This window comes from Protopterus annectens, chromosome 2.part1 (assembly GCF_019279795.1).
Source record: "Protopterus annectens isolate FY-2018-M chromosome 2.part1, PAN1.0, whole genome shotgun sequence".
Classification (NCBI taxonomy): Eukaryota; Metazoa; Chordata; order Ceratodontiformes; family Protopteridae; genus Protopterus; species Protopterus annectens.
In genome coordinates, this window is record NC_056729.1 from 1,622,401,862 (window position 1) to 1,622,422,500 (window position 20,639).

The 20,639-nt window shown below is 39.4% G+C and overlaps 1 protein-coding gene across 4 annotated transcripts in view; it reads right to left on the minus strand.

Moving 5' to 3' along the window:
- Positions 1–8,060: 8,060 nt before the first annotated feature.
- Positions 8,061–20,639, minus strand: part of PAX7 (paired box 7) — a 352,148-nt gene continuing 339,569 nt past the window's right edge. For all 4 annotated transcript variants that reach the window (XM_044063057.1, XM_044063055.1, XM_044063056.1 and 1 more), the window contains exon 9: positions 8,061–10,373. In XM_044063057.1, coding sequence (XP_043918992.1) covers positions 10,258–10,373 — 116 coding nt within the window. In that variant the 3' untranslated portion in view covers positions 8,061–10,257. The remainder of the gene's footprint in view (positions 10,374–20,639) is intronic.

Sequence of the window (20,639 nt, forward strand, 5' to 3'; positions counted from 1 at the left end):
TGGAGGCCTCCTGCGGAGCAGCTGTCACTGGGTCCATTATACGTAGGCATGTTTGGTTAAAGGAACAAACTCTGCCTGATCATGTTAAAGCAAAACTACTAGATGCTCCCTTACAGCAGGATGTTCTTTTTGGAGTCAGAGCAGAAGAAGTTTTAAAGAAAATGAAGGATAAGGTAAAATCTATGCAGACAGTCAAAGATTTCCTACAGGTACAACCCCCTCGCTTCAGCAGAAACTGGCCAACAAAAAAATGGTCCTTTCCAGCGACTGACAGACCACAGAGGGGTAAATACAGATGCCCAAGGGGCAGAGGACAACCACAAGCCCAGTATAAACCTCACCAATGGGGCACTATAACACAGAAGGGAGGAGAAGACAGGTCTCAATCCACCAGAAGACAGACTCAATGACTTGCACCTCATCTGGCCAAGCAATACTCTCTTGGCAGCCCCCTTGGGGGGAAAACTCTCACTTTTTGCAGCCAACTGGCACATTGTCACAAAGGACAAATGGGTCCTAGACATAATTTTAAGAGGATACAGATTCCAATTTCACACCTTGCCAATGAAAACAGGAATGCCAAACCTGCCACAAAATCAATGGGCAGAGGCACAAAAGCAAATTACAGCTCTCATGGACATGAGAGCCATTCAACTGGTACCTACTCAAGAGCAAGGCCAAGGATTTTACTCAAGACTTTTTCTAGTGCCCAGAAAGGACAATGCCTGGAGACCAATTTTGGACCTTTCAATTCTAAACACTTACTTACAAGTACCCAAATTCAAGATGCTAACACTACAGCAGCTACTTCCCATGTTGGGCAAGGAAGCATGGCTAGTAACATTGGACTTTAAGGAGGCATACCTGCATGTCCCTATCAGACAAAGTTGCAGAAGATACCTCTGTTTCCTTGCAGGTTCAACCCATTACCAATTCTCTGCACTGCCCTTTGGCTTATCTACTGTGCCCAGAGTCTTCACAAAATGCCTGGCACCAGTAATTGCATACTGCAGACAAAGAGGAATTCAAATATATCCACACATGGACAACTGCCTCATCCAAGCAGAAAGCAAAGACATTCTCTTACATCATCTGGCTTTTGTAAAGCATCTACTACACTGCCTGGGGAAAACAGTAAACGAAAAGAAGTCAAAACTAGTACCCTCACAAAAAATGACATTCCTGGGTGCCAGCTTGAATTCAATGGCCCAGAAGGCTTATCTTACGCCAGACAAGCAACTACAACTGACTCAATATTTCAAGACAATGGCAACAAAGACCCAATTAACTGCAAGAAAAATTCTGCAGGCCTTGGGCTTCATGGCATCTTGCATACTAATAATACCATTTGCAAAGCTGCATATGAGGAAATTACAGTGGTACCTAAAAAGCGTATGGTCTCAACACAGCCACAGCTTGGACACAATGATATTTCTCATTCCCTGCCTACAACAGGAATTTCTATGGTGGTCACAGGCATGTCACCTCAACAAGGGTCAGCCTTTCACCTTGCCCCCAGCCAGGCAAACTATCACAACAGATGCTTCAGACTACGCCTGGAGGGCACACATGGCAGGACAATGCATTCAAGGCCTATGGACCGCAGATCAAAGAAATCTGCACATAAATCAAAAAGAGATGCTAGCTGTACAGAAAGCTCTGACAGCCTTCAAGGATCTATTACATCCAGGACAACTTGCAATAAAGACGGACAACACCACAGTAATGTGGTACATAAACAAACAAGGGGGTACACATTCCTACCCTCTATGCAGGCAAGCAATGACCTTATGGAACACAGCTCTGGCTTACCAAGTTCAGTTACAAGCTCAATTCCTGCCAGGACAGAAGAATACATTGGCAGACGACCTCAGCAGAAACATCAAGGATCCCCACGAGTGGAAACTGGATCCAGAAATATTTGCAATGATAACTTAAAAATGGGGCCTTCCAGACATAGACCTGTTTGCCAGTCCTCAAAACTATCAACTGACAAAATTTTGTACAAGGACATTCCACCAACAAGCTTGAAAAGTGGATGTACTCCCTTTCAGTTGGAAAAACCTGACAGTATATGCCTTCCCTCCATTGCCTCTCCTCACAAAGGTTCTTCTGAAAGTCAAAAAGGAAAGACCTCGACTGATTCTCATAGCCCCAGACTGGCCACTCCAGCACTGGTACCCGCTTTTGAGAAATATGGCCCACAGCCCTCCATGGATATTGCCTCAAATCCCCCTTTGCTCACACAACAAAACAATCAGATTCTCCACAGCCAGCTCAAAACTTTAAATCTGGCTGCATGGCAAATCAACTAGACATCCAACCAGCTCCCCTTTCACAAGCAGTTCTGGATGTTATTCTGGAAGCCAGGAGGCCAAGCCCCAGGAAGGCTTATTCGGACAAATGGAAAAGGTTTTGTGCCTGGAACCAAGCTCAAGGCCAAGACACAATTCAGCCTCACATGCCTCACATTCTACAGTATTTAGCTGAGATGTTGCACAAAGGACTTTCTTTTTCCTCCATTAAAATCCACGCTTCGGCTATTTCAGCTCACTACAACACGGATCCACCTTTATTTTCACATCCTCTTCTAAGGCAGTTCCTCAGAGGGGCAAAAAACATTAGACCACCCAGGAGAGCTCCTACACCAACATGGGACCTCAATTTTGTTCTGGAAAAACTAACGCTACCTCCCTTTGAACCAGCTTTCTCTGCAGATCTTCAGTTCCTATCATGGAAGACTGCCCTGCTCCTAGCAATAACTTCAGCTAGAAGAGTTTCAGAGCTACAGGCACTAATGGCTGTGGAACCTTTCCTCATTTTTCATCAAGACAGAGTTTCTCTACGAACTAATCCTTCCTTTATGCCTAAGGTGGTTTCCAGTGTGGCTTTAAATCAAACCATCCACTTACCCACCTTCTTCCCAAATCCACAGAACAAAGGTGAGAGACTCCTGCATTCCTTGGACATTCACAGGCTAGGTCCTACTCTACCAGGCCAACAGCTACCTCTACAGCCTTTCTCAGGGGGGTTCCAACCAATGAGATTTTAGAAGCTGCAACTTGGAGTTCAGTACACACCTTTACCAAACACTATCACTTACCTCTTTACTCTAAGACCAGGGCGGGCTTCGCCATTGCAGTTCTGCAGGGCCTTATAGCCTCCACTAACCCTCAATGATACCTCCCCCTACCTTAGCTTTGGGATTCAACCCAAGTGTGATGACTGCAGCAGGGTAACACAATGAACATAGTACAGTTTTGTACCTACCATAAATGTAGATGTTCAAGTGTTCACCCTGCTGCAGTCCAGGTTACCCTCCCTCCATCCCCTCTGATCTGATGACTAAATCTCTTCAATACCTTACTGATGTATTTGCTCATAGCTGAAGGGATTTTGTGTTTGTGCAGAGGTCACTCCATTCGGTACTAATTTTTGACCACCTTTTTTGGAGGCACCTGATATCTGGGGCAAGAAAAACTGAAGAAAATGGCGTTGGTTGCACTATATATACCCCTGGCGCACTGACATTAGGGAAGAGGCGACAGCAACCGACGCTGGACCAAGACTTTGGAATTCTGGCCGACTGCGGGACCGCCTGACGACAGGATAACTCAAGTGTGATGACTGCAGCAGGGTGAACACTCGAACATCTACATTTATAGTAGGTACAAAGCTGTACTATTTGTTGGTTTCAGGACTTTATTCTGTGTTTCTGAGTTGTCCAGACCTTGTTGTGGTAGAGGGAAGTCTTTCTGCTTATCAGTGGGAATGGTAAGCATTGAGCTGCCTATCTGTCACTAGAGGAGTGGTTTCAAGCTCAAGAATTGTACCTCATTGGCCTTTTGGGGCTGCTTTCTATCCCTTTCAACTTTCTAGCTTAAAAGCTCATGTTTGCATGGGTTTGCCCATCGCGCAGCACCACTTAGCTAGGGTTACCAATGCCAGAGAGTCTGTTCTTTAAATTTTCCCTTAGATCTAGCCAGTTTTAGCACTCAAACCTGATTCTTTGAACTCAGCACTTGCTTAGAACTCGTAAGCACTAGATATTCCTTAAATTGCTACAACACTCAACTTCCTTTCTAAGTAAAGAGGAAAACAGTTCTAGTACTTAAATAAGCAAGCAGCTATCCAGGCATGCCTAAGGGTCAGCTCCTGGTGTTTTTTCCTGTCCACCTGGTGAATCTGGGCATCTTAGGGCAATGTAGCAATTGCCTCATGCATACTGAAACCCTCTCCTCCTACCACCCAACACTACAACCTGTGAGAGATGTACTTATGTAGCCAAGCTGGAAGCCAAGCTCTCTCCAGCCAAGACTGGACTAGTCAGTCAAGAGGAGAAGGTAAATACTGATAACACACCATGCACAGCACATAGTCCTTCAAAACCTACACCACCAAAACCCACACATAGTAACACAAAACACACACCTGCATTCACGGAAGTTCTTAATAAAAATCTGCCCAAGCAACAGAGACCTTTGAAGCTGAAATGCAAACAACCACCACCCCCAACACAACCCAAGTGACACATACCTCACAAAACCAGTGTGCCATTCAACCTCAGCCCCTAAGGCAAAACAGGGTCTATATTATATCATCGAACGCTTAAAAAAGCGAATGCTGATTGATCTACCTAACTTAACCAAAAGCTTACAATCTCGAACTGTCAGATCAGCGATTTTTTTTCCCAGGGAAAAAAATCGCTGATCCAAAACACATACCCACAACACAAGCACACCAAACAAACAGAAATCCACACACATACACCTAAAATCTGATACCTAACCCTACACTAAACTATGCACACACCACTAACTACCCACTTACCTTAACCCAAACCCTAACCCTAAGGTCCGTCACTATCGCACACTCACCTCACCCGCTCCCTAACCTTAACCCACTTAAATCCGCCCTAACCCTCATATCCACTCAATCGCACACACACACACCTAACCCGAGCCCTAACCCTAACTCACCTAAATCACCCTAACACTCACATCCACACAATCGCACACTTACCTAAATCCGACCAGTAACTTTCCACGATAACACTGAAAATACCGAAGCAACAGAAACAGACAACCAAATTCTTTCCCTAGGAAAAATTCGAGTTTCTGCTGCTTTGATATTTTGCAGTTTCGCGAAAATAAGTTCGATCAATCAGTGTTCGCTTTTTTAAGCATTCAAGGATATAATATAAACCTGGCAAAACAATGTACCCAGCACACTAGTCATAGGTGACTCTATAATCAGGCACACTGATGTCCCACTCACCAGGCTAAACAAGGAGAAAATTACAGTCAGCTGCCTGTCAGGTGCCGGGATCCACCACAAAATGCATGCACTCAGGTCACTCCACATCAAGTACAAGTATGATTCTGTCATTTATTATTTATTTTATTTATTTATTTTACATTGTCCATGTTGGAATGAAAGACCTGAGATGTACCTCCCTGGACTACATGAAAAGAGACATGGAGGAGCTCTCAGTTCTTGTAGGCCAGGCAGGTATGACCGTAGCCCTGAGTAGCATCCTGCCATCACCCAGAATGATACCACAGTACAAGGACAAAATGACTGACTTCAAAAATTGGCTAAGCTTCTGGTGTCATTTGAAGGGGATCCAGTATCTGTCTGCCTGGGATGACATGATTAACAGACCATGATGTTTTGCCAGAGGTGGGCTGCACCTGTCACCCCTGGGATTCTGGATACTGGCAAAGGCTCTTGCCACACCTAAAGTGCCTTTTTTCAGCAGGGTTCAAACGACAAAATTACCACCAAAAACTGAGGGTAATGCCACTCAATGCTAGAAGTCTGAACCTCAAAATGCACTCACTCAAGGCACTCCTCAAAATGGAGAACATCGACATCTGTGCAGTGACAGAGACCTGGTTCAAGGTGCCAGATAGCACCACTGCAATACCAGGCTACAATTCATAATACACTTTTCGGCCACCCAACCTGGACCGAAACACTAAAGGTGGAGGAGTGTCCATATTCACCAAGGATATCCACACCTCCAGGCTAGTTTCCCAACATAATGCATCCGACATTCTCCAGGTGCAACTAACACTAGGCAAGACTGCAATCCAACTTTTAGCTTGCTACAGATCCCCCACCATGCCCCATGATTCCCACTCTACTTTTCTTAACATACTGCAAAGTATTAAGGTACAACCAAATACCCTAATACTGGGTGATTTCAACTACTCTGCCATTAACTGGGAAAACTATGCATGTACCAACACATTTGCCCAACGATTTTTGGAATTCATAAATTCCAGTGCCTTAGATCAACTTATCCATACTCCCACCAGGGGCACCAGTATCCTGGACCTGGTCATTACCAACATGGGTGACCAATGTTCCACACCAGAGGTCAGTTCCTTGCTGGTCAGATTCGACCATAAGCTAATCACCCTAGATGTCCCCTTCCCGCCCCCACCCCCAATTAAGGTATCTACCATAAAAACTTATCCAAAGCCAACTTCATGCTTTTCAAGACAGAAGTGGCAAACTTCACGACACCCATGCAGATGGAAAGTAGAAGTACAATGGCTGAATCTTACACCAATGCACTGTATGAACACATACACAAGTGCATGGACCGTGCCATCCCAAGTAGAACCAAGATGCTCTCCTCCAAAAAAAGGAAGACAATCTGGTGGTCCACTGCCATAAACAAACTCTACAACAAAAGGAAGAAACTGTTGCAAAAAAGAGTAAAATCCCAAGATTGGAAAGACTCCCTTGTCAGCCTCAGTAAGAAGCTGAGATCCCTCATAAGATTATCCAAAGCTAGTTGCAAAAACAAAATCGCCACAGATTCTAAAGACAGCCACAAGGCATTCTATAGTTATGTCAAGAATCTCAAATCTGATAGCCTAGTACCTACCTATGAAACTATGAAACTATGAGACATTCTCCCTAATAGGAACTTTTACATATCTCTGAACACTGGATAAAGTACAAATTTGTTACACGAGCTGAAGGAAATATTTCAAAGCTTTTATAGCATGAACTTCCGAAACTGAATAATAGAGTTTCTGCTAAACTGAATACCATACACTGACAAAATAAATACATTATAAATAAGTAAATGCATAAATAACTAATTTCTCCTTTATTCGTTACATCTTTTTCCCTCTACCATTCACTCTGTTCTGCAAATTCCATGAATAAGCCTGTACTTTTTTCTCAGTAGTGTCTGCCACGGCTAACGTCTCATTCTTCAGGTATAAATTTTGCCCTGCTAATGAGCTAACTGCTGGAAACCTGATCTGTTTTCACATTTTAGGTATCTGTAAGTGGCTCCCTGGTATGAAAGACACAATATGCTCACAGCTACTAGCACATACTTTAATGCATACCTCTCAACATGTTAGTGTAAAAATATTGGCCTAAGCCAAAATAGTGGGTGATGGCAAAGGCCAAAAGTCAGGGACAGATTTTAAATATAACTTATAAGCTAGGAAGGTTGGTAGAATAACAGATTTTGCATTAGCATGAATTTTCTGAAGGATGTGAACTCTGAAACTCAAATGTCTGTCATTATACACTGAATCCAGTCCTCGATGATTTGGCAGAAAACCACAAATTTTATGAGGTGTCAGGAAAAAAAATGGGTATTCTGTGAAAATCTGGACAGTTGAGGCTTATGCTTTAATGCTGCTATACTCTACAGTTACCCACACTGGTCAGTGGGAGGCTATGTTTACTCTTCAGCCCTTCGACATTTACCCCATTGTTCTAGAACAATTTCATGCATCAGTTTAACACCTTGGAGTACATATAATGCAAAATGCTAGTCTCAGTCACTGTCGCTTCATTTCAGTTAGCAGACTATCTACAAGGCTGTATAAGCTTTATATATATATATATATATATATATATATATATATATAGTTTTTTAACTTTTCTTCAACTTTACTTCTGACGGTTTTTGTGAGTATTCATGTCTACATTTTTACATATATGCATTCTTGTCTTGAGTCTTATATGCAGTGTAGCAGGTTTGATTTTTGCTATGCTTCAAGTCAAACACAACACAGTGACCAAATTTATTTCTGTTTAATGTATAACAGTTATGCTCCTGTTTCAGAGCAGCATTCTACAGGCCATGGGTAGTAAGGAAATACACAGTTTGACTACACTACTGCGCCATACAACTGAATAAATTAGGTATGATTATATACACACATGCTGGACAAAAATGGAATTCAAACACAGAAAAAAAGATTCTACAAGAGAATGGGTGGGGGAATGTCCTTGAAGTATCACATAGTGCTATAAATATCTCAGGTAGATAAATGTAAGTCTTAGGGGAAGCATAGAGAAGACACAATTTAGCATCATAACATTTTAGTCCATTTTCATGGTATGCAAGTTTCTCAGTATATGTGTACCTTCATAGACACACTAGATGTATACACAAATGTGTGACAGCTGGCACACAGCTTGACATACAAGGCCTCACCACTCGATTCATCAATATGATGGCAGAGATAAATAAGTGAGGCAAAAAAATCTGGAAAAGATAAGAAACAAAAACAGGAATCACAATAATGTTATTTCAGCACAGACTTCTAGGGCTGTAGGTACAGGTCCTTTGATAGGCCACACCTCCCTCGACAGTGCCTTAATATGCAGTGGAGATGACATAAGTTAACTTGGTCCGCAGATCATGTGTGCAGCATCTCTCTCTCTTCTGAAATGTTCATTTTGTGCATTTGTTTAATCAGGATTATATTGTAAGATGAGTAGTTTATTAAAGTGTCCAGTAATCACTGACAGGGGTAGAACAGCCAATAGCAGCTCTCCTATTAGATCTAGTAATGCAACCAGAAATTTACAAACAGGGTTTAAGTTACAGCTGAGTTTCCTGGCAAACCTCCTGTCACCTGGCACTGCACATACGCTTTTAGTAGAAAGCGTATATTCTGTATTATGATACAACACAGTTGCAGTGAAATGTATGCGTATAGTGTGACGTGAAATTATTTAAAAGATTGCATTGAAAGAGAAGCTTCCAACATTACAGGAATGCTTAGAATTCACTAACAGTTCTATTTACACCAATAGATGCATATAGTTGGACCCTAACAGACTCGACACAAATCTTTCTGGTCATCATGTTGAGATGGCAATGTATAAGTACTTTGCGGAAGTCTACTCCTTTCCTTTGCTTTGTATTGTTGGCCCTCTGCAACTTGTAAATTCTTGGCAAAAGAAATAAAATTCCATACTTCCACTGAATACGATATGATCACAAAAGCATAATAAGGAATGTTTTTAAATTTAGCAGAAAATAGCTAGGAATGTTATACCACACATAAACACAGGCTGTTCCATTTCTCATACAATATGAATCTTCTGGTGATAGTTTACATTTTAGAATTTAACAATTTCACAAACAAATAACAAAGTTTATCTAGATCTGTGATCACTCTGATTTTTACTATTAGCATTCAAAATGTTTTGCTTTACCATTTTCACACTGAATGCATCCTAGATGTGCATTGTGCCCCATGCACAGCATTGCATAATTCGGAATATCAGGATATTCTTTCGAGTCAACGTTTTTATCAAATGGCCACCAGTAAAATATTAGCTTCATCAACTCATGCTGCACAACAGTAATACCACTGGAATTATCTATCTGATGCAGGAAAAAAAGTAAATGTACAGTAAGTCTGACGACAATTGCCTTAGTTGATTCCCAGAGTTACCGCAGTCTTATGACAGGTCTCTTTAACAAAGACCCATCTTTCAAGGTTTAATGGGAAGTAAAAACTTTTTTTTTTTGGTCCCACATATTTTTTCATCTATTTGTCCAATGCACAATATACCCCTCTTTTATTACTCTGACTCTGACCTATACATGGTTTAACATTTACAGCAATATTTTTACAAGAGCTATAGATCCAAATGGAATTCTTCTAGCCAACTACAGTCAACACGGCATTATACAGGAGCAGTTGTTTTTTTTCTCAGTCTACATCCAGAGTAGAAAGTTCCAGTGCTGGTCACCTGAGTGCTGTTGTAGCCAATGACAGCCAAGCAGCATTATTTAAGTAGAGATGCATGTTGTGTATCTGATACATGGCAGCCAATCTGCCTATGATTCAGTTAGTAGGTGGCCACATATCAGGAAGGTGAATGTACCCCATTTTGAGAAGGATCCTCTCTCATTTGAAGGCAGGACATTTATTTCCTCCTATTCCTGAAGTAGTTGGCATTTACAGTTTGTCATTAATAAGCCTGTCCTGTCTCCACCTGTAGGAGCCCCAGAACAGCAGAGTGATCTCCCAGCTTCATCCGCCGTTGTGTAGAGAGACTCACATTCTTGGCAAGATAGTCCACAGCAGCTGAAAAACAAGACAAAAACCATCAGTACTGAATGCAGATAAATGTTTTGCTGTATGCAGTAATCATCAAGGAAGTTATAAAGATACGCAAATATGGCAGGGCTATGCAGTCATTCAAGTAAGGTATTAAAATATGTATGACATTGCTGACAGAGGGACATTCATCTCAAAAGTGTGTAGCTTGGCTTTGATCAGTACACTGGACCAAGAGTCAGAGAAATAACAGTAATAGAATAAATTATCTTTATAGTACAATATTATACATTCATATAAAAGAAGATTATCTATCTATGCAGAATGCTACCTCCTCTTGCTTGGATATTTTAAATGCTGTATTTTATTGTAAGTGTAAATACCTTATTGATTGCACAAATGTTTTACTGTAATGGGAGCTTTTTCTACCAGGATATCTGTAGTTATCTATCTATGCAGTATGCTACCTACTCTTGGTTGCATATTTTAAATGCTGCATTTGATTGTATATGTAAATACCCCTTTGAGTGTAAAAATGCTTTACTGTAATCAGAGATTTTCTTCTTGGGTCTCTGCTGAAAAGGGGCACCTGTCCAGCCAGACCAACCTAGTTAACAAATGGCAAATAAATAAATAAATATTTATTTACAGGCATCAGCCAGGAAAGTCCAACTGAGACATTCCTATTTTGATGGAATCCTGGTGAGGCAACTGCAATTCAATAAATAGCAACAAGAAAATAACAAGTTACACAAGACATACAGTTAAATAATACACAAGATATAAAGGTGCATCATATAATCCTCAATGTAGTAACATAGGAAATTAAAGTATACATTTATTATATGTTATCATGAAGCAATGCTTCTAAACCACATATTAATACAAATTAGTAGCAAGTGAAAATTATTTATTTATGGATTAATTAATGGGTGAAGCCATGGAAACTCTCAGGCTTGGACAGAGCCATGCCATGAGTAGAATAACTAAAAGATCAACTGGACAAAAGACATAGAGACTAACAGTAATGGGGTCCACTCAGATGACTGTCCGATGAAGGTCAGCTTCCTTTGGGATCCCTAACTGGGCTGGTTCTTTTCAAAGTCTATGTAAGGGATATCTAAAAACTGTCTGGAAGGAAAAATTATTTTATTGATGACAGAAGGATATGGAACAACTCTGACAGACAAAAAGATTTACAAAGTGTAAAAACAGATGTGGAAAGAGTAGATGATGATCTAAAATATGTCAGCTTAAAGTCAGTCCTAAGAAATGCATACTGACACATAAGAGAAACAATTATCCTTGTAAGAAGAGCACAGGTGTGGATTGTCTTTCCCATCCAGGTTGAGGGGAACTGGAAATCTGAAAAATCCTGGTTTAGGAGCACCAGCCTGGTGAGAGGCCTAGTACTGCGCTCTTCTGCACTTAGACTCGAGGAGAATAATCATGCCCTAAGAGTGTGGGAACTCCAACCGAGCATATGCATAAACAGGTCAGCGCAGCTGTGCATTGTAAGTGATTCTAATCGACAACAGGGTCAGGGCTGCTAGCACAACACTGGATGGTTTTCCTAACATTCAATGGATGATGGACAGAGTTCCTAGTTTTCTACTCTTCCTGCTGCAGTCTCCCAGTCCCAGGTGAGAAGACAAACGATTGGGACAGTAAGGCACAAGGTCTGATGGGAGTTCCAGGGATCAAAATAATTTAAAATTACTGGAGGCATTATCTACTATTATTATTATCTATTATCACTATTATTATCTATTATTTATTAAGCCCAGCCGACCATTATAATTTATACTACTAAGTCAGGTGCAATATTTTTTCTTCAGCTGCTACTGTTATGTGCTTGTTCACCCATAATGTGGTATGTGGTTCATGTGCAATACTATTACCTGAACTTTGCTGCTAGATCTGTGTTTTTAGTATCTTAACAACTGTGTCTTTCTAAGAATATATGTAGCTATATACTTAAGTATGGAGTTGATTTATAATATGTTGGTAGTATTATTATATGTTGTTTTAAATTATGTATGTGGTTTCTTTTTTGTCTGTTTCATAATGAGGTGATTGCACAGAATCTCATATAATCTACACATGTGTAGATCTACATGACAATAAATTTACTTTTGACTTTGACTTTATTATATATACTAAAGAATCTTTCATCTCCCCAATACAGCTGATAAAATATTTGGAATAAAAACTATATTTGCACTAGTTTTTCTACTCATTTTACATTTGTCATATAATATCAAAAGATACTCCATCTCCTTCTTTATTTAAAGCACCCCTCTCTTTCTCTTAACCAGGAAGTAGCCCATTACTCCATGCTTTGACCTGTAGACTTAGGTTCATAGGTTCATAGCTGTGTACTAGGCTAATTGCCTTGGAGCCTTTACAAGCCTAGCCAATAGAACTCATTCTTGCTAAATTAAAACTAAATTCTAGCAAACACAGTTATAGCAGGTGCCTATATCCTCCAGGAAACAATACTGACACTATGGAGAACCTGCTAAACTGGATGACTATCTCCCATCCTCATGAGACTATACTCCTAGGGGATTTTAATATTGACTGGTCTGACTGTACCAAGTACAATCCCTCTACCCACATTAACCTACATGGGTTTACCAAAGTCATAGATATCCCCCCACAAGAGTTGACAAGAAAACCAAACGGCAATCCATCTTAGATTGGATACTTCTGTCTGACCACACCTTGGCAAACTAGGCAGGCTGCCTACCTGACAATTTAAGCGACCACCAACCAACCTACCTTATTAGAAATAAATCCCAACACTATAACCAACCCATCCTCAGAATAGTTCACAACAAAAAAAAAAAACCTTCAAAACCAAGGAACTAAACAACTAACTAAAACAGTGACTGGTCTTCCCTTAAACACCTAACCCTAGATGAGGCAGTAGACTACTTTAACTCAACCTTTCTCAAATTCTAAACAGTCATGCACCAGCCCGTACCATCAAAATTAAAACTAACTATGCCCCTTGGCTAACAAAAGAAACCATAACCATAATGAAAGATAGAGATAGAGCCTGGGCTCAATTTCATAAACTTAAAACCACCACCACAAAACAAATCTTAGCACTCTGGAACAAAACCAAAAAAACATATAAAACTTGATAAAACCAATTACTATAAAAGTTTCCAAGACAAACACACACACAACCCTCAGAAATTCTGGTTCTCAATAAATAGATTACTACACCCAGGTAAAACCAGCACTCCCACACCCATAGTACCAATCGACATGGAGGACATCGCTACCCAATTCAACAAATTCTTCACCGAAACAGTCCTAGCCTTATCCAACACCTTAAATAGCACCATTCCCACTCCTTCACCAACCCCTACTACACAACAACTTCTCCCCAGCACTCACACAACTCATTACTAAACTCCTCAAGAAATTGAAACCTACCACACAGGCTGCTGATAAACTTCCCGCTGATTTCCTTCAACTATCAGCTGATGCCATATCTTACCCTGTGTCTATCCTCATTAACAGATCCATATCTGAATCTAAAGTACCTAACCTCTGGAAAATATCTCATATTATTCCACTCCACAAAGGTGGAAACTTCCTTGAGCTCACCAACTACCGGCCAATTGCAATTTTATCACCCCTATCAAAAATACTTGAAAGAGTAGTATATACACAACTAATGCAATACCTTCTAGAAAATAACCTTATATCAGCAACACAACATGGATTTCGTCCCTCCCATAGTACCACAACAGCCCTATTATCCTATACCACATAATCAACACCCACAGAAACAACGGACTTTTTGTATCCTCTGTTTTCTTAGACTTATCCAAGACCTTTGACATGGTCAACCACAGTATGCTTCTCAAAACTCTATCTACCCTCAACCTAAACTACCTCACTATATCATGATTCAGCAGCTATTTATTAAGCCGACAGCAAGCAGTTCTATAGCAGAACCAACTATCCTCCCTTCTACCTGTATCTATTGGAGTCCCTCAAGGCTCCATTCTTGGTCCCTTACTATTTTCCATATTTACGAATCAGATAGCTGCTTTGTCTTCTTCTGCCTCTATAGTGCAATATGCTGATGACACTACTATCATTTGTGCTGCCCCTACCCTAAGCAAGCTACAAACAATAAAACAACACAGCTTCACTCTGGCTGAAGCATAGTTTTCTACCATAAAACTTTTACTCAATCCCAAAAAAAAAAACAAAATATTTTTCTTCAGCCCAGGTAGATCCCCTGCACTCAATGACTTCATCATTAACTCCAAGGACAATACCTCAATCACCCCAACAGCACACACTAAACTCCTAGGAGTAGTAATCGATAAACTCAAATTTGATATACACATAGCCCAAACAATCAAAGTTCAAAAAAGCTAGGTCTCTTGTATAGGAATAAGCAATTCATGACCAATTATACCAAAGCCACTATTGCCAGAACTCTCCTATTATCCACCCTACAGTATGCCTCACCAATCCTGACTAATCTTCGCCACAGCAAACAAAGCAAATTGGCATCTTGCTACAACACGATTGCCAAATTTGCCACAGGTGCTTCTAATACAGCCCACCACTGTCTTTCCCTCAAACAGCTCAACTGGCATGAGCTGCCTCAATTACTTCTTACCACTCAACTCTCCAAAGCCCACAAACTATATTACCTCCCAAATAAAATCCCCATCTTACAAGGCCTAATGCAACCCTACACCACCACCGGAGCCTTAAGGTCAACAGACCAAAATCACATAAATGTCATCAAACATAGGAATGAGGCTGGCAAATCTCTTTTTGCCTGCTCTATAGCAAAAGTCTGGAACTCACTTCCAAAACACAACTTATACAGGTTCTTCTCCACAATTTAAAAAAACTACTCAAAACCCACACTTTAACAACTGGCTATGCCCATGTGACTCCCCAGGCTAATCCACTACATTTGCAGTGATACAATGATTCTACCAAGGATCACCTAATACTGCCTAACCTCTGTATATTAATTCTTAACTAATGATGTTCTATTCTGTTTGTATCTACTTATTCATCTCTGAAGACAGTTAAACATTTAGCTAGATACAAGTGGTATGCTTCTAGAATACAATAATTGTATCTATACATATATCTGTGAAGAAATGTAAAATATGTTCTTGTATAATATTGTATGCATTTAGGAGTGTTGTAATTCATAAAATTGTTAGTTGTACGTGTTCTCATATAGTCTCCCCTAATTTTCCTAAGGGTTTGTAACACTATTGTCTTCTGCTCCAGTTCTTCTACCTACTTGCTTTTGCTTCATCCATATTTCTCTCTCTGTTCTACTAAACTAATAATGCGCCACTGATTTTTCTAATATACCTCTCACTTTTTTAGTTTGGACTTAATATGGGTTGAATCTGTACTCCCATGCGGGTGTGTGTGTGTGTGTGTGTGTGTGCATGTGTGTGTGCGTGTTTATTCAAGTGGTCGATTGTTCAAGTTATTGAACTGCTTGATTAAAGACACAAGTAATCGCAAACACAGGTGATGGTAATGTGCCAGTATTTTTTCTAGGCGATTGCAGAATACTGAGAAGTGTGAATTTTCCCCTTCCCCGCAGTCTTGGAGTTGGTATATATAAGTATCAGTCTGAGAACTTGGCCCCGCAAAAAACACTTGTTGCAAGTATTTTCTCTTTTTTTTTATTTTTGGGTATGTTGGTTTTAATCAGTGGTGTTTGACTACTTTGAATGCAAATGTGAATTTCATCATTTGAAATTATATATATATATATATATATATATATATATATATATATATGTATATATATATATATATATATATATATATATATATATATGTATATATATATATATATATATATATATATATATATATATATATATATATATATATATAGAAACCTGTGTGTCTGTATATGTATATATACATACACATAGAGAGAGAGAGAGAGAGAGAAAGTGAGCCTGATTGATAGTTATACATATAGCTCAATGACAACACTGAAAGTACAATTTCACATTTATATAGTTTCTTAGTGCAGTGAACTAAAGCTCTCACCTGTTAATGAACTTCTTTCTGTACCAGTGTTGCAGAGTTTTAATCTTTCTACTTTCATTTGCCTACTGTGTGACCTTGATCAAGTCAGTGAACCAGGCAGTGCTTTCGAGCAATTGAGAATCTGGGGTAGGGTACTTAATGGTCTCCAGGGCGTCAAGCCCAGTAACTATCACTGAACCTAAATAGATATAGAGATATATACATAGACAGACAGAAATGGATATAGGTAGAGCTCTATCTTTATGTATATCTATATATATCTATATATCTAGCTATATATATATATATATATATATATATATATATATATATATATATATATATATATATATTAACTACATCTTTGTCTTAAATTATTTGCTTTTACTAGGTAAATGGGCTGGTCTGCAGACCTTTTCCACCCAAAACAAAAGCTCACTAGAGATTGCACAAAGAATTTTGTGTCTTTTGGCTTTTCCCAGTTAGGTGTCGCCACAGCTGAACTCCGGTCCGCTAATGATTGGCAGTAGAGTTTTACGCGCACAACCTTCCGTTCAAACATGTCGCCACACAGAAGACGCTCTAACTGAGAATCAAATGGGCAATGTCTAACTGTGAGGTGACAACGCTACTGCAGCACCACCACCGCAGTAGAATGCACAAAGAATAAATACAGGAATACTTTTAAACATAATACACAAGTAATCAGAGAGAGAGTGCATCAACATGTTCCATGAACCAGAGCTCAGGACTCAAAGTTAAACCCTCTACATTACAGCTCCAGCCACACTACTGAAGTAGCAGAGAACTGGTCAGCCTTTTAAAACATCATCTCTTCCTCATCCCTGTGTGATCCATGTAAACAGACCAGTGAGAACACAGGAAGTGAATATATTCTATATACAGTAAAACTAATGTCTTTCAGCTTTTCCCAGTTAGGTGTCGCCACAGCGGAACTCCGGTCCACTAATGATTGGCAGTGGATTTTAGTGTGTATTTCTGTACTTACTTAAAATATTTGTTTATTTCTGTTTCAGTCTCTAGTTCTTTTTTGGCTCAGGCAGCATGTTGCTAAACTCTTTCCTAATATGTCCTTTTCCCTTCTTTATGCTGCGGTAACGTTGTCACCTCACAGTAAGACGCTGTCCGGTTCGATTCTCAGCTAGAGCGTCTTCTGCATGGAGACATGCATGAATGGGCATACCTTTGTTGAAGGTTGTGCATCAGGGCTGGAAACTCGGCATGTAAAAATCAACTACCAATCATTAGCGGACCGGAGTTCCGCTGTGGTGACCCCTAACCGGGAAAAGCCGAAAGACACAACAACAACAACACAGAGGTGCACAGACACACACACACACACACACACACACACACACACACACACTCACACACACACACACACACACACACACACACACACACAAACACACACACACGCACACACACACACACACACACACACACACACACACACACACACATTTCATATTCACACCTAATTGCATGTATGTACGTGACAACGATCATATCATTTCATAAAATCTTTTCTTTCTCTTCTGTAAACATGTTCACATGCTGCACTTATGGAACTGAGCTTTCTACATCTGATTAAGTATTTATTTATTTATGTTTATTTATTTATTGGAAAGTGCGACTGGGTCAGGAGCCCATTTTCAGCGGAGGCCTGGGGTGAAAAGCTTCAGAAACAAACTATGATTGCACAGTATTCTACAATAATTTACAGAAATTACAGTACAATACAGTACAATATAACAAGATGAGAAACAGACTAATAATATGTGGGAAGTTACAATATCAGAGAGCAGAACAGAGTAATTTACTATATATATATATATATATATATATATATATATATATATATATATGTGTGTGTGTGTGTGTGTGTGTGTACACACATTTTTTTGTAAATATTGAAATAGGTTGAAAGGTAAGAAAGGAAAAGATCACTACAGGATCACTACAGGGGTACTGCTAGGTTGAAATAATTAATAATGGGAAAGAAAAATCGCTAGTGGAGTAGTGAGAGATTAGAATGATAGCTAAGGTTAGTCAGATTTATAGTAAGAACAGCGTTGCTTAAAATAACTTATAGATCAAAAACTGTTTCCTCCTGGTTTTGATGAGTAAATATTGGGGTAACTACAGGAAGGCTCAAGGAGAGTAAGATGTGTATCTATTTGTAAGTATCCTTGCATAATGTGTATTTCTTTTAAATGTCATGTATTGCCTGATCTCATCACACATTATTAGATTCCCTGCTGTAAAAGTATTGCTTTTTAGACTTTTTTAATGTCTGCACTACTACTGTCCTGTTTTCAGAGTATTTATACTGCCTGGAATGTATGCATGGTTATTATTTTAAAGTCTCATTTCAGTGCTACTGATTCTGTTCCAGGCTGTACTTGTAATTGGGCGATAATAGTATCCATTCTACTTGCCTAGTAAACACACGCAATAATAAATGCATAAACACACACATGCATACATGAAATCATATACCCATGCAAGTATACATACAAAAGAATCCACATACATGGCATTCACAGTTTGCATTATAAACAGTTTGCAGTAACAGTATTCTCTAGAGAATCCTGCATGCAAAACTGAATTATTTAAATCAAAGTAAAAGCAGGATCAGTTGCCTTTATTACAGGGATATTTTATCTCACCAAAGACTGGTGCATGCACTTCTGTTAGTGCCTGGTCTTTATTTTCTTTGTTTCTTCAAGTTTTTTTCACAGCATGCTTTAAGGAAACAGACCCTACTCGTTTCATATTAGTGTGAAATGTTGAGTTTCTTTCTGTTAGTAACTGTAATGAGATTTGAACCTGTGCTACTCTGGTCCATAGTTCGTAACTTCATCTGCTAAAATACTTTGTCCATAATGCCTGGTCCTAAAATTGACTTCTGGTTGATAAACAGCAGCAGTTTTTGACCAGCAACTTCAGCATTAATTAAAGAATGACAAATAGATAATTACAGAAACAATCTTCATGCAAGGACCCTTCATCTCAGTCTACAACCTGAGGTCTCCAAATGTCTAACAGATTACAATCTGTCATTAATGGTGTGTCTTGCATCCCTTTCAGTTTGCTATGTTTGGTAACACACCCAGATACAATACTGAAAAAGTATCTGCTCAACAACTCTCAAGTCAGTCCCAAAGCGTAAACAAATTTTCCCCGTCAACATCTTGTCATACTAGTGCCCCAAAGGGGGTCCCTTCTAGTGAAAAATTCTTATTAGACTTGTCATTTCTATTCAAATTCCCGTCACGCTTTTTTGCGCTATCATTTTCATCATTAGCAAGCCATAGATCTCTGGGAATTGTTAGGCCTACATTAATCTGACATCCCCTCCCAATCATTTCAGAGCAGAGACAGTCAGTTTGCTAGATTAAAATATCCATGGCCCCAGTTAAGATTATCATGTCTGTTTTGCAGGCATTAGCTAAAAAATCACTTATGGTGAATAGTTCTCCCTGAATATTTGAGAAGGTAACATTTATATTTTTAATGTATCTTTTGATAATATTATTTCTAAGATCACTAATGTTATTCCATCTCTGACATTGTGTCACCTTAATATTTATTATATCTGAATGTGCCTTACACTATGAGTGAGGATTTTGACTAAGTGATTTCTTAAAAAGACATAAAAAGCTGGAGGTTCTATTCCAACGCTGGATGTTTAGATTAATTTTTCTAGTACTGACACTACGGTACATTATAACAGGAGTGCTGCACCCCTGAGGTGTAATACTTCACATAACAAGTTAAACCAAGGTCCCATGTGCCTTAGTTAGTCATAGCTCAGCCAGCTGTAAAAAATACTTGCTTATATGAAAAGAAAAAAGGAGATTTCATGGTGTCCTGCCCAGAAATACACGTAGTCAGTATGATAAATTTCTTGAAAAGATTTCCAGAACAGATAACAAGCTTCTGTCTCCTTAAAAATAGTCCAAGCCTAGTGGGACTAAAATGGTCAAAAAAAGTAAAATAAAATAAATAAACAGTCCAAATGCAGGCTGTAGACTGCAAATAGATAGATGCACATAGACTGACCATTTAATTCAACCCCCATTGACTGTAGGTGAAGTTCTTAGTGGGTGATTTAAGCTTTTAACTTAGTGTAATGCTTCTAATAGAAGGAACATTTTTCATGTACAGCATTCTGATAACATTATCTCTAATGTGCTGTTTGTTTCA